Here is a 15,171-nt window from a genome sequence, read left to right as displayed (position 1 = left end):
TATAGAGAATTAAGCCAAATTTGTAAGAACACAAGTCTTTCCTCAATCGACAAATAGTCAAAGGGTATGAACAAGCAATTTTCAAATGAAGAAATAAAAGCTATCAACAATCATATGAAAAAATGTTTTAAATAACTCTTGATTAAAGAAATGCAAATTAAAAAAACACCTACCAGACTAGCTAATATAACTATAAAGGAAAGTGACAAATGCTGGAGGGGATGTAGCAAAATTGGGACACTAATGCACAGTCAATAGCATTGTGAAGGGCAATTTGAACTATGCTCAAAGTTATGAAACTTTGCATATACCTTTTGATACTGTAACACCCACTACTGGGTTTATATCCCAAAGAGATCATAAAAAAAGGGAAAACCCCTACTTGTATAAAAATATTTAGAGCAGCTCTTTTTGTGGTAGCAAAAACTTGGAAACTGAGGGGACGATCATTGTTATATTGAAACTCTGGGAGCTGAGAGTCTCACCGTTGATTGACAGGTGAAGACCGTTGGACCTCAGAATGTTCCCAGAGGCCATGAGGACAGGGGAGAAAGCGGTTGGCCAGGGGGGTATAAATACTCTGGCAGCCCCCTACAGAGGGTTCTTTTCCTTTTCCTTTGGACCTGGGATCTGTAGACCCTGATCTATTGGGATCTGAGGCTTGCTTGGCTCAAACTTGCAAGAACTCCTGTCTGAGCTCATTGACATTTGCTAACCTGTATCCAGACTGTGAATCCTCTTATTCTTCTGTCTCCTAGATATTTAGGTATCCAAACCATCCTTAGGTATCTAGGTATCCCGGGGGAGGTGGGCAAGAGAAGAAGAAGAGGGTGGAAAGGGTGGTTCCTAAAGGCTGTGAAAGGCATAACATCTGGCAAGAAGAAGCAGCTGAGAGACATCATACAACAGCTTGCTTGCTCTGGTTTGGCTGTGGCCAGGCTGAGCCAGAGGAACTAGAACAAGCCAGAATCACTCATCTGCCTACAGTCCTGAGGGATTAATATTATCAAAGACTAGTTTAAGGTTTCCTATTCCTCTTCCCATTTCCTAAACATTCCTTCCTTGCCATATATATATATATATATAACTCTTCAAGTACTTTCTTGTAGTGGTTGTTTCATCACTTCTCTGGAAAGGGAGCAAACGCAGTCAGATAAACGTGTCCAAAACTAATAGAGCCCAATATTCACCATTAATCAACCCCAGGTGGGACCTGAAAGGGATACCCATCCACTCACCTGAAGGATCCTGCCTGGGCACTGTTATAAAGGAGGGAGGTGTTACAACATCTAGCTAGGTGGCAAGACTCAGGTGATCTTGCATTAGCCACATATCTCAACTACCACTACTGTCACCCAATTAAGAGTGGTAGTATCCAGTTTCCCTCTCCTTCATTTATAACATCATCAATAGGGGAATGGCTGAACAAATTATGGCATATGTTGGTGATGGAATACTATTTTGCTATTAGAAATGGTAAGCAAGATGATTTCAGAAAATGCTAGAAAGATCTGCATGAACTGATACAAAATGGAATAAGTAGAACTAGAAGAACGTCGAACACAGTATAAGCAATATTATACAATGATCATCTGTGAAATCTTAGCTACTCTCAGCAATGCAATGAACTAGGACAATTCTGAAAGACATATGATGGAGAATGTTATTCATCTCCAGAGAAAGAACTGTTGAGTCAGATGGATATATTTACATTTTGGGGTTTTGGTTTTATATGAGTGTGCAACAATGACTAACATGGAAGTGTGTTTTGCATGATAATACCTGTATGACCCAGATTATATTGCTTACCATCTCTGAGTAGGGGAGGAAAAGGAGGGAGGGAGACAGTTTGGAATATAATTTTGGAAACCATATGTTGGAAACTATCATATGTAATTGGGAAAATAAAAAATATTTGAATTAAAAAAAGAAGTTGAAAGATTTTTTGAGAAAGTAAAAATAAATGTTACAAAGTCTATGCAATAAAGCTAAGTGATATTACTTAAAAAACAAAAACAAAAAGTGACCATACAGTTTTTGAATGAAGAGCTCAAAGGAACTTAATACTTCCCAATATCGCTATTCTACTTTTGAACAGTCTAACTGTGAGGAAAGTTTTCCTTCTATTCAAGTCTAAATTTCAATTTTTATCCATTGCTTTGTTCTACCCTTTGGTGCCAAGGTGAACAGGAATAATCACTCTTTCCAAATATCAGTCCATCAAATATTTGAAGACAGCTAGGATGTCTCTAAGTATCTTTTGTAGACTAAACCAGTGATGGGCAAACTACGGCCCACGGGCCAGATGTGTCCCCGGAAATGTTCTATCCTCTCGCCATTAATCCTAATCTGACGAATACAATGAGTAGGATACAATACAATGAAACTTCGAAAGAGTTGCCTTAGAAACAGACTGAGAGATGAGCATTTCCTTCCCTTTGGCCCCCTCTTTAAAAAGTTTGCCTATCACTGGACTAGGAAGTTCAAGTTACTTCAAGCAATCCTCAAAAGGCATGAAGTCAAGCCATCTCATCATCCTTGGTTGCTTTCCTCTGAATGTTTACCCAAAATCTTTCTTAAAATATGGTGCTCAGAACTGAAGTGGTCTGACCACAAGTGGAATACAGTAAGTATCACTCAATGTATCACATACTTATTCCTGGATAAAATGTTTCTTTTAATGTAGCTGAAGACTGCCATTAGCTTTGATGACTACAATTCTACATGATTGACTCACATTGAACTTATAGTTTCTTTACAATCTCCAAAACTTTTTTTTAAAACTAGCTATAGGTAATTTTAAAATTTTAGCATCCATGAGTCTTATTTCTCAATTTAAAAAATTCTTTTCATTTTCATTATTTCATTATCTACATTTTCTAGATCTCCTTTTGAGTCATTTCTTACAGCAAAGAATAAAACAAAAAATTCTGGAAAACATCTGATGTTATACACAATATTCCATTCCCATGATCCCCCACCCTCTCTCTGCAAAGAAGTCAAGATGCGTATGTTCATCTTTTCTTTGGGTTAGTCATAATTTTGAAACATTCAGTTTCAATTATTTTATTAATGTTATTTCCACTTCCATTGTTGTCTGTCTCTCTCTACATATATTCTCCTCCCCAATTAATTCTGTTTATTCCACTCTGTATCAGTTCACATAAATCTTCTTATGCTTTTATATTGGTTACTTGATTTTTTTTCTCTCCAAAACACAGAACACTGGTATATAGCAAGCACTTAATGAATGTTTTAAAATTCATTGATCCCTTTCTTCTTTCTCTGATCTTTATTAATCTCTCATTTAAAAGTACTTTCGAATCACTATCACCATTCTATGTTATACAAACAGTTGCTTCATCCTCAGTGAATACAAGTAAATTCAACAAGCATAAATTAAGAGGCATAAAGTTCCTTACTCTTTAGGAAGAGCCTCATATCTAGTGGTAGGTAGTGTTTCTCTGTGTGACATTCTGCAACCATTCAACCTCTTTGACATAAGTCAAGATTCTCCACTGCTTCACCAAGTTCTTTTTCTTAATTTGTTTCCAAACTGAAAACCTTTCTTCTATTTTGATAACATACTATTTTCCATGCCTTAGCAATTTAATTGACTTCATTGCTTCAATGTAATGACCTATACCTCCAATAATGACACCTCTTATGAACTTCACAGTCACAATGCCTTCACATCCACTTGGCCATTCACTGAAATTATAACTTCAAAATATCCAAAAGCAAATTTACACTCTTTCCCTATAAGCTTGTATCTTCTGATTTCACTATTTCTGTCACCAAAAGAATCAGATTGTAGATATACAACTGAAAAGAGCCTTGAGATAATTTATTTTACTTCGTAAAAAAACTTTGTCTTTGTCTTTGATTCTTTCTTCTCTCATCTCCCATCAATTCTCAAGTTCTGTCATGGGAACATAGATGTAGAATTCAAAAGGACCTCAGTTCATCTAATCTAATCTCATTTTTCAGATGAAAAAATGAGACATAGAAAATTTGATTGATTAACTGTGTAACTCTGGGTAAGATACTGTCCCTCTCTGAGCTTTAGTTTCTCATCCATAAAATGAAGTAGTGAGACCATGTGATTTTTAAAATGCATCAAAGAATGATGAAAAATGAAACAAAAATACACAAATTGTATGGGTCTTACAAGAAAATGGACAATTGACAGATGGTGGAAGAAGAATGGTCTCAATGTGGGAGAAAGAGAAGAAGAGTAACTTCCTCACATGGATGACTGGAGAGGGTTGCAAGAAATACAGTTTCCTCAGGACAGAGTTGGATTTCAGTTAAAATATGGAGGGGGAAGATATATTGGCAGGAAAATTATTGAGATATATTAGAATGGGCTAGAAGTTGAGAGAACTATGATAAAGTAGTACTGAGGGGGAATAGAGTAAATGAAAATATGATTGTACATTTGATAAGAAATAATATGGACATGCCACTTTACCACAAAAGTAGTAAAACAAGTATAGCAGGGAGTAGACTTAGACTGGTGTAGCCTGATAAATTTATTGCCTGAATTTGAATAATTGTTAACTTTTAATTAGCTCAAGTTGGAAATGAACACTGGAATACGTTGACATTATTTTTTTGTTTTTTGTTTTTAACTTTATTTAATTAAGAAAATTTTTCCATGGTTACATGATTCATGTTCTTTACCTCCTCTCCTCCCATCCCCTCCTGCAGCCAATGTGCAGTTCACACTGGGATTTACATATCATTGATCAAGACCTATTTCCATATTATTAATATTTGCATTAGGGTGATCGTTTAGAGCATGGCTCAGCAACGTATGGCTCTTTCTGCAGGAGCCATAAAGTCAACCACGGCACAGTAACTAACAGTTTACACATGACATCGTGTGTCACATGATATGTCACGTGATCCTTTCAGTACCGCCACTATCTTCTAAGATAGAAGGCTCCCTCATTGATATTGCCGCACAAGACGAATCCTTTAGTTCGGCTTGGTAGGTGTGCTGTGTGTTCCTCCTTCTGCCCTCCTTTTACTCTTTCCACACCTGTTACTGACATCTTGGGGTTCTGTATAGTGACTGATCACTTTTATCTACATTCTCTACCCCTCTGCCTCTGATTTACATGCCTTTATCTCAGTGCATTCATGGGGTCTGCACTCCCTATTTGTGGGATTGTTATTGTTTTTAACTTTTCTACTTGCTCTTAAAGGGGAACTATAGTCAGATTATATCCTTACATATGCTTCATTAGTGAGAAGCGTTTCTCCCCAGTAATTGTTTCATTTGATACAGAATGATTCAGTAGGCAGCACTGATAAACACCTGTACCAGGAAATGTGTGTGATGTGTCCTGGGCAGTTTTCCATGAAAAGGTACCCTCCTCCCTCACTACTTACTAATGCCTGCACAAAAGTCATGTTTTTTTCTGTAATCTCTTGATCTCTTACTTAATTTATGTATGGCTTAACCAGCAGGCCGGCAGCTTTTTCTTCTCCTGTTGCCTGACTTGAGAGAGGGAGAGGAAAAAGTATTCTTCCTTGAATTTTTCTCTTTATTTCAGCAATTTTCTTAGTGTTGTAAAAGTGAAATTTGGGAAAATGTATCAAACTACATTTCCCGTGGTCCAACGGGTTTCCGTTTCCGGTTTTTGGGCTTGGGAAGGCTTATGTCTTGACGCAGGGAAGGGTTTAAATCTCCTGGGTGAGGAGGAAGTGGTCTCTTTTGCCAGTAGGCTCGCTCTTTTGTCAGTAGGGTCTTGGCCAGCAGATTTGGGAGGTAGAGACAGGAAACAAAATGGAGGCGGCAGTTTTGAATGCTTACAAGCGCGTGGTCTAATGATTTTATATATCAGCATGGCTTTAATTAAAATACTAATATATATATTTATACCAGCCTTTATCATTTTTCATATTTATCAGTGTAAAGGAGTTTTATATATATGTGTGCAGTTATATCAGTACTATAGTGCCCCATTAAGTCTTGTTTTTTGATTAATAATCAAAATAATTTTGATTAATAATCAGCAAAACCATGCAGCACCAGAAGTCACATTAATGTACTTTATTCATCATTGGTTAGCACATAATAACATTATTAAAAATAGTTCAAAGACTTATTGTACTTTAAAAGTGTTGTTCTTACATAAAACGCACATATTTACTTGTATTCAGTGTTAAACATATTGTACGGCTCTCATGAAATTACATTTTAAAAAATGTGGCATTTATGGCTCTCACGGTCAAAAAGGTTGCAGACCCCTGGTTTAGAGTCTACATCCCCAATCATATTCCTATTGACTCATGTGATCAAGCAGTTGTTTTTCTTCTGTGTTTCTATTCCCACAGTTCTTTCTCTGGATATGAATAGCATTCTTTCTCATAAGTCCCTCAGAACTGTCCTGGATCACTGCAGTGCTCCTAGTAGAGAAGTCCATTATGTTCAATTGTACCACAGTGTATCCGTCTCTGTGTATAATGTTCTCCCGGTTCTGCTCCTTTTGCTCTGCATCAGTTCCTGGAGGTCGTTCTAGTTCACATTGAATTCCTCCAGTTCATTATTCTTTTTAGCCCAATAGTATTCCATCACCACATTTTTTCAGCCATTCCCCAATCGAAGGGCATCCTATCATTTTCCAAATTTTTGCCACCACAAAGAGCGCAGCTATAAATATTTTTGTTCAAGTCTTTTTCCTTATTATCTCTTTGGGGGTATAAGCCTAGCAGTGGTATGGCTGGATCAAAGGGCAGGCAGTCTTTTAAAGCCCTTTGGGCATAATTCCCAATTGCCACCCAGAATAATTGGATCAATTCACACAAATTGTGACATTATATCTGTGATGAAATACTATTTTGTTACAAGAAATGGCAAGAAGGATGGTTTTGGAAAAATATGGGAAGACTTAGTTGAGCTGATGCAAAGTGAAGTCAACAGAAACATGAAATCACTATACACAGTAACAGCAATATAGTAATGATGATCAATTATGAAAAACTTAGCTACTTTGATCAATGACAATTCTAAAGGACTCAATACAAAATGCTATTTACCTCCAAAGAGAGAACTGGTTAAACTCTGAGGGCAAATTTAAGTATCTATCTATCTATCTATCTATCTATCTATCTAATTTCTTTCTTTCTTTCTCTTTCTTTCTTTCTTTCTTTCTTTCTTTCTTTCTTTCTTTCTTTCTTTCTTTCTTTCTTTCTTTCTTTCTTTCTTTCTTTCTTTCTTTCTTTCTTTCTTTCTTTCTTTCTTTCTTTCTTTCTTTCTTTCTTTCTTTCTTTCTTTCTTTCTTTCTTTCTTTCTTTCTTTCTTTCTTTCTTTCTTTCTTTCTTTCTTTCTTTCTTTTCCTCCTTCCTCTCTTTCTCTTTTCTTTCTCTTTCTCTCTCATAGAGAAATGTGGGTGGGGGAAGGGACTAAAGGAAAGGAGGAAATTTGGAACTCAAAATAAAAAAAACAACAACCCTCCCCCGCCACCCAATAATACTTAAATAAAAAGAGACACTTCCTAGCTATATGACCCTGGGCAAGTAATTTAACCCCACCTGCCTAGCCCATACCACTCTTCTATCTTGGAACTAGTACTTAGAATTGATTATAAGACAGTAGGTAAGGGTTAAAAAAAAAAGAAGACAGACAGACAGACAGAGAGAGGGGAGAGAGAGAGAGAGAGAGAGAGAGAGAGAGGGAGAGAGATGCTGCTGGCCCAAGTACATCCAGGAGAAAGATTTGTCCCTTAGTAAATGAGAAAGGCAGGACACATGAATTGGTTCCAAGAAAAACCATTACATTGCTAGTTTCTTTTTTAGCCCACTCCTACATTCTTTATATCTAATTACCATGTAGCATAATACATAATGTTAGAATGTGGGAGATTAATTTTTCTGCACATGGGCCTCAGATTTGGATTCAGGAGACCTGAATTTTCTCATCTATAAAATGGAGATATCTGCATTCCCCCAATAAACTCTTTGGAAGAATAAAGCACTAAATAAAGGTGAATGATATTCAGTTTTCCCAACTTGGCACTACTGTGACATAGCTGTTGATTCAACAATTCAGAACATGCCCCTTTAATACAGAAAATGTATGTTATGGGCATTTTATTATGTTAACTAGGAGTTTGGAGGATGCTAATTAAAAAAAAATAAGTCTGACAAAATCAGAACAAGGAGAGAAGCAAACTGACTACCAAAGTGGGAGGTCAGGAAATTTTATCCAATCTAAAAGCAAAACAAACATTCTGACATCTTTCAAGAGGTTAAACCTGTTCTTATTGGTAATGGGGGTCTTTGAGAAGCATTGTAGAAGAGCAGATAGAGAATGGAGCTTAGAGAAAAGACCTCGGGCACATATTACCTAAGTTTTCTGAGCAAGTCACTTACTTGCAGATGCTCCAGGCAACTCTCAAACACTACTGTTAGCAGAAAAGGTACAAATCTGTATTGGTAAAAAAAAAAAAAGCTTCTGACTAGTAGCTCCTTAATGAGGACACAAGTATACTTTAAAAGAAAGAGGATCTTTATTTTACTAAACTCTATAACAAGAAAAACTGAGTATCAAGGTGAGGCAAGAATTGTGAAATTAAGAATTTGCTAAGAAACAGGAAGGACAAGTCCTCTGAAAGGGCTCAATAATGGAGCTACTCCTAAAACTGCCTTATCAAAGATGGATGAAGGAACCAAACTGAATTAGAGGCAGTGTGGGAAAGAGGAAAGATAATAGACTCTAAGACCAGGCTCTATCACTAGCTGTGCCATCTTAGAAGACAAACATCTCGGTATCTAAGTTTCCCCTTCTGAGAAATGAGAGTGCCACAGTAGATTCCATGGGCCATTCTAGTTTGAATATACTTTGGCTTGAGAGTTTTCTGGATAAGTTACTTAAGAGAGTGAGCAACTAGCTATGTGTCAAATATTCAAACCCAGTTATCATCACAGTTAGTCAATAGAGCTAAAAAGTTAACAGTATTACACAAAGAATCTCATTATTACCAAGTGTTGGAAGTTGGGATGTGACAGGAGGGTAGAGCCCAGCTCCAGGCCCTTGCCCTGAATTTCCATTGCCTCCTTGTGACATGTTGCTGTGAGGTTCATTGGCATTTGTTGCATTATTATTAGTGCAGGAAGTCCCACCTCCTGCATCCGAATCTTCAATGTTCCCTCCACTGTTACAGCCAGCTCCACAACCTTTTCTTAACCTATGAAGGAGACAGAGCCCAAAGCATTAGCCTCAGATTCTTTTTTTTTTTTTTTTTAAACCCTTGACTTCTGTGTATTGGCTCCTAGGTGGAAGAGTGGTAAGGGTGGGCAATGGGGGTCACACAGCTGGGAAGTGTCTGAGGCCAGATTTGAACCTAGGACCTCCCGTCTCTAGGCCTGACTCTCAATCCACTGAGCTACCCAGCTGCCCCTTAGGCTCAGATTCTTGAAGGTATGAATTCTATTCTGTACTCTGTTAACTTTTACAAACCACATTGAACATAACAAAGAAATTTTGCTGAATTTTAGAAGAATGGACTAGGAACCACCATCCTCTTCCATCCCACCCAATCTGCTTCACTGTACATACTCTTTTCTACATTGTAAGGAGAGGCACAGACACACTGCTATAATATTAAGAGCATAGTGCCAGTGTCTAATTGATGACTGAAACTTGTCCCACTTTAAACTCTTGAGAACTCAATTATTTGTATTGTTATCTTGCGCTTCTAAGAAATCTGCAAATCTCTTTGGCATTTTACAGGATTTCTTTTCTTCCTTCTAGGGAGATCCAAGAGCTCAGCCATTTCATGTAGACTCCATCACAGTGGGTACTTCAAAAAAGAAAGTACCTTTGTCTATCACTAACCTATTTCCTGTTCCCTCTTTAGTTTTGATTAAAGTTGACGTAAAAAGGGTTAGGACCCTCCCTTAAAGCCATATGATAAGAGCTAATAATAAACAGGCATATCAGAGTCCTGACAGTGCCTACACTGATTAGAATGATTATTAGAAAGAGGGAGGGAGAATTAAGAAGAGAAAACCTTCCTTAAAGATATTTCCATTTAATTAGAAAATGCTTACTCTTATAATTTTAAAATATTACAATTAATTGTATAGAGGCAGGTAGGTGGTTCAGTGGATTGAGAGCCCCACCTGCAGACAGGAGTTCCTGGGTTCAAATCTTCCTAGTTGTTTGACCCTGGGCAAGTCATTTAACCCCCATTACCTAGCCTTTAAGGTAAGGATAATTTTTTAAAAATGTAATTCTATGTTTGCGGGTGGGAATCTGTAGATGGGAAGTTATGCAACTTTCCAGAGACAAAGGAATTTCTGACAGAGTTAAGAAAAGGATTCAGGATGCCTATTTGATTCCTGGTCAAATAGCTCTTAAATAATAATCAGTGCTTCTAGTAATCAATGACTTCTTGGTCTTTCTTTTCAAAGGCTCCTGAGCTCCCTTGGCTCTAAAGTTACTTTGTGATCCAAGGTTTTCCTAGTCTGAAGCCTCCAGCAATGTGCATACACACTGAGGACAAGGGGAATTAATGCCTTATGTAGTACATGACTCAGTTTCATGAATGAAGTCATACCTCTGCAGCACATAAACAATCACAAACCTTAATAATCATATAGCACATTCCCTACTGATGGAATTGAATGAAAAAAAACTCAGTTGGAACAAAATTAGTGAACTATTCTTCCTGCTAACTGCTCTACACTAAATTTAACAGTATAACATATTATAATTTAGAAGGAAAAAAACAACCAAATGGAAAACCTGTTTCTGTGATTAAATGATTATGATCTTTTCTGATAGATGTCACTTTGATCTAGCTGTCAATAGCTGGAATCACAGATAATACCATCAATCATTAATAAGGACCCTAATTCTACCAAATTCTAGGAAATTATGATTAAACATCATGAAATGCTCCCTCCATCCCCCATTGCTCACCTGTGCCAGGTTGATACTACAAAGTTTCTGATATTTCCCAGGCTGATAGGTCCTCCCAGAATGTCTTTTAACTGTTCATGGCTGTCAGAATAAGATGTTGTCAGGGGTGAGACATAAATGGGGTATCCAATAGGCTGATCACATGATGAATTAATCATGTTTCTCAGGGCTTGTTTTGCATTTTGGATGCTCCCTCTTTCTGGATTACGGTTGCGCAGGAAAACTAACTCCTGTTGTTGCCCTGCCCAAAGGCCACGAACACATTCTTTATTCACCTGTAAACATGGGAAAAGTGTCTAAGAACCAAGCATAATTTTTCTCACAAATCTAAAAGCTATCACAAGAACAAACTATGAAAATCAGTAAACAAATATAATGGAAGATAAATTAATCAATTTTCTTCACTACAATTATATTATTTCTGTTGTTAAATACTTAATGGGACTACACAAAGCTTGTTCCCTACTTCTGACATATACTAAAACCAAGAATGATACTTTTCTGTATTACTTTAAACTGGATGTAAACCAAAGAATGAATGGCCTGTTAGACATTTTTGAAAGAAACAGTAGCAAACAATTGATAATACTGAAGTAAATGAAAAAGGAGGCATTTCAAGCTACCAAAGTGTGAATCTGAAAGTTCAGTTTTTTGAAGTCTGAGGGACAAAAAAGACAAGTGATACCATTATGGTTTAAAAACTCAAGTGAGGACTGAAGAGCTAACTACAAATAATATTTAATCACTACAAAGGAATTTATGCTTTTGCATAACCAGTTATTGAAGCAAAATCATATTATGCCAGCTTAGGATGCTGCTCAGACTTCATGGATAATGAGTAAAGGAGCACCCAAATATAATTAAATTGTTATTAAGCCCCCCCTCAAATGAGTAATGTCAAGGCTTCAAATACATAAAAAAGTTATAGAGATGAGACAATCGGTATCAAATTTAGTGCTCATAATTATTGCCATTTGGGGGGCAATGATGTGAATTTCCATCAGAAAGGCATGGTGTTTTGTTTTTTTTAAAGAAATTTTGAGGTAACTTATAAGGAACTCAAATGATTCCAATGGAACATCTAACCACAGACTAGCCACCAGGCTCATGAAAGATATTCTAAATGATATAAATCAGCGTTTAAGGAACTTACTTTGATAACTCTGAAGCTAAGGTAGCGCTTATTAAGCATTATGATTTTGTATTCATTGGTGCCATCATCCATTACATGGCGCAGAGCAAGTAGGGAAGGAGAATTAGAGAGCACTGCACTTCTCCAAGCAGGGTCTCCTTCATGAGCTATTACCAGATTTTGTTCATGAGACATGATGGCTTCATAGAGAACAGTAGGGTCATCATACTCATCTGGAGAAGTAAAATGATCCTAAGCAGGGAAACAATATTTATTCATTTTTAAAAAGAAGATGAAAAATCTCTAAATTTAACATTAAATGTCTATATCTGGAATAAAAGTTATTTAGAGTTGGCATAAAAGCAATACCCGACTTCCCTCAATCCATTTACTGATATATAAACAATCTAAGAGTTAGCTCTGGAGCATTGGCTTTATTTTGTTAATGTGTTCCTGCTACCTGTCAGAAATGACTTCTCTTCTTACATGACTGTATTAAGGCTAATTTAAAAATATTAAACTAGCATGACATGTTAGTTATGACAGATTTTAATATTTTCTCAAAAAGTATGATTATTTTATATATTAAACAAAAATGTTCTGCAAATCACGAATTATCATTATATATATAAGAATATCATTATTTTTTTTTTTTATCCTGGGACTCCATTCTAGGAGCATAGGGCCACAACCAGTAGGCAATGGGACACACAGTCGCTCAGGGTCACCCAGCTGGGAGGTGTCTGAGCCCAGATTTGAACCTAGGACCTTTCGTCTCTAGGCCTGGCTCTCAATCCACTGAGCTAGCCCAGCTGCCCCTACTTTAGGTTGCAGTTTCTTTAGCAGATGTAGTTTTTACAGGGTGGGGTTGCTAGCCCCATGCCCAACCCTCCTCCTTTTTTCATCCGGGCTAGGGACCGTCCTTGGCCCAGGGGTGGCAAGGGTGGGCAGTAGGGGTCAAGTGACTTGCCCAAGGTCACACAGCTGGAAGTGTCCGAGGCCGGACTTGAACCTAGGACCTCCAGTCTCTAGGCCTGGCTCTCGATCCACTGAGCCACTCAGCTGCCCCGAATATCATTATATATTCATGAATATCATTATATATTCATGAATATCATTATATATTCATGAATATCATTATATATATGAATAAATTTCTACCAGGTTTGTGATGATTCCTGTATCAAATCCAGTTAGAAAATTTCCGTGTGGATACATAACTGATAAATCATACTCACAGCACTGGATTAGGGATCCAATTCTGGCAAAATCTTCACTGAGAAGCTGCCCATAAAGATTGTATGATCTCTAAGGCTCAAAACCAAAGACTGGGTATACAATGAGGTGGTTATGACAAGAATGAAGATTGAGAGGGCTCAGGAACACAGAGCGGGGGCTATTAAAGAGACTCAGTACTGGGGAAGAGAGTAGAAAGAGAACAATGATGAGAAATTGATTGGAGTCTTTGTTCCCAAACTTGGTTCTTTGGGAGCTTCCCTATTTTCTTCATGGCTGCTGCTACCCCGTAATGGGGCAGTGGAAGAAAGTCCTGGGATGGTAGGAATATGAGGTCCTCTTTTTCTTTCCTCTGGTACATGTTGATCAGCAGAAGCCTAGTTGGAGGGGAGGGGCAGTATGACAAACTTCAATAGAGAAGGAAATCCCCAATAGTAGTGAGAAGGAAAGGAGAGATACACTGGCAAGTCCTGTTAATAGGGACCACTCTGACAGTATTTTAACTACAGAGAAATTACAGGTGAACTATCTAGAAGCCCAGAGGAAAGAGATAAAACTAGCATCTGAAGTGATTATGGGCTTTGGGAGGTCAGTAAGGGCCCTCGGAGGCCAGCCGTCTTATCCAACCCCGTCTTTTAGTCAGTCAAACAAAAAACATTTATTAGGAACTACTATGTGTCAGACACTGTGTTAAGTAATGGGATTATTTTTTTTAATGAAAAAGAAAGATTGTCCCTGCTCTCCAAGAGATCATAATCTATTTGGGGAAGACAACATACAAAAAGAAGCTGAAAAGCACAAGGGAGAAGAGGAGAGTGGTACCTGGTGTGGGGACATGAGGGTGAAATCTGTAAGAGTACAGCCAAATGGGAAATGAAGAAATGGATGAACTCTCAGCAGTCTCCTTAAATGGAGGAGGTTCTGGGAGAACAGCAAGCCCCAGCTTACATATGAATAGGGCCACCAATGGAACACTCCTTCTGCTAGTCAACATCCAGCAAGAAGGCACAAGATGGCAAAGGGTTAAAAAAGGAAGGAGGGAAGGGAGCCCACTGCCCCATCACCAAATATCAATTGCCATGAAGGAAATAAAGCTGATAGCAAGCTGAAAAGCAATCCATCATCACTGTTCTCTGATTATCTTCTTTTCCAACACTGAGACTGTTGACCTGATAAAGGTATATAGACCTTTACTGAGAGAGACCCATTATTTGCAGAGAGGTTACTCTACTTCTGGAAAGTTCATAATATAAGGGAATTTTTCCTTACGCAGAATCTAAATCTGCCTCTGTAACTCAAACACTTTGCATTGCATTAAGTCCTACTCACTAGGGTCAAACAGAACGAATCTGCTCCCTCTTTAAGGTGAGCACCTTTCAAATACTTGAAAGGTAGTTTTCATGTCCCTTACAAATTTTCTCATTACTAAACTAAATATCCATGATGCCTTCGATTGATGATTATGTAGCATGAATTCTGAGGCCCTTCATCATCCTGAGTATCTTTCATGGATATTCTTCAGCTTCTCAATGTGCATCCTAAAAGTGACACCAAGAGCTGAACACAGTACCAGCATGAGATGTGATCACTGTAGTGTCACCACTTCTTTCATAGGCCTGGATAATGTGGTATAAAAATGCAGTTGTTTGCTCAGCTGTCATAGCAAATTGTTGATACACAATGAGCTTGTGGTTCAATGAAACTCCCAGATCTTTTTCATATCAATTCCTATCTAACCATAACTCTTGTATTTGTGAAACTGGCTCTTTAAAAAAAGACTAAATATAAAACTTTATAGTTATTCCTATTACATTTCTTCTTAGGAGATTTGGCCCCAAATTTTGGATTATCAAATACTTTCTAC

General features: G+C 37.5%; 1 protein-coding gene across 2 annotated transcripts in view; it reads right to left on the bottom strand.

Annotated features, from left to right (window-relative positions):
• PCNX1 (pecanex 1) overlaps window positions 1-15,171 on the bottom strand; it is a 220,483-nt gene that overhangs the window by 13,588 nt on the left and 191,724 nt on the right. For both annotated transcript variants that reach the window (XM_044664916.1, XM_044664917.1), the window contains 3 exons: window positions 12,093-12,323; window positions 10,940-11,214; window positions 8,995-9,200 (listed from right to left, as the gene is read on the bottom strand). In XM_044664916.1, the coding sequence (XP_044520851.1) occupies window positions 8,995-9,200; window positions 10,940-11,214; window positions 12,093-12,323 (712 nt within the window). The remainder of the gene's footprint in view (window positions 1-8,994; window positions 9,201-10,939; window positions 11,215-12,092; window positions 12,324-15,171) is intronic.

Source organism: Gracilinanus agilis, chromosome 2 (genome assembly GCF_016433145.1).
Source record: "Gracilinanus agilis isolate LMUSP501 chromosome 2, AgileGrace, whole genome shotgun sequence".
NCBI classification, from domain to species: Eukaryota; Metazoa; Chordata; class Mammalia; order Didelphimorphia; family Didelphidae; genus Gracilinanus; species Gracilinanus agilis.
Note: the sequence above shows the minus strand (reverse complement) of the source record. Positions and strands in the feature narration are given on the sequence as shown.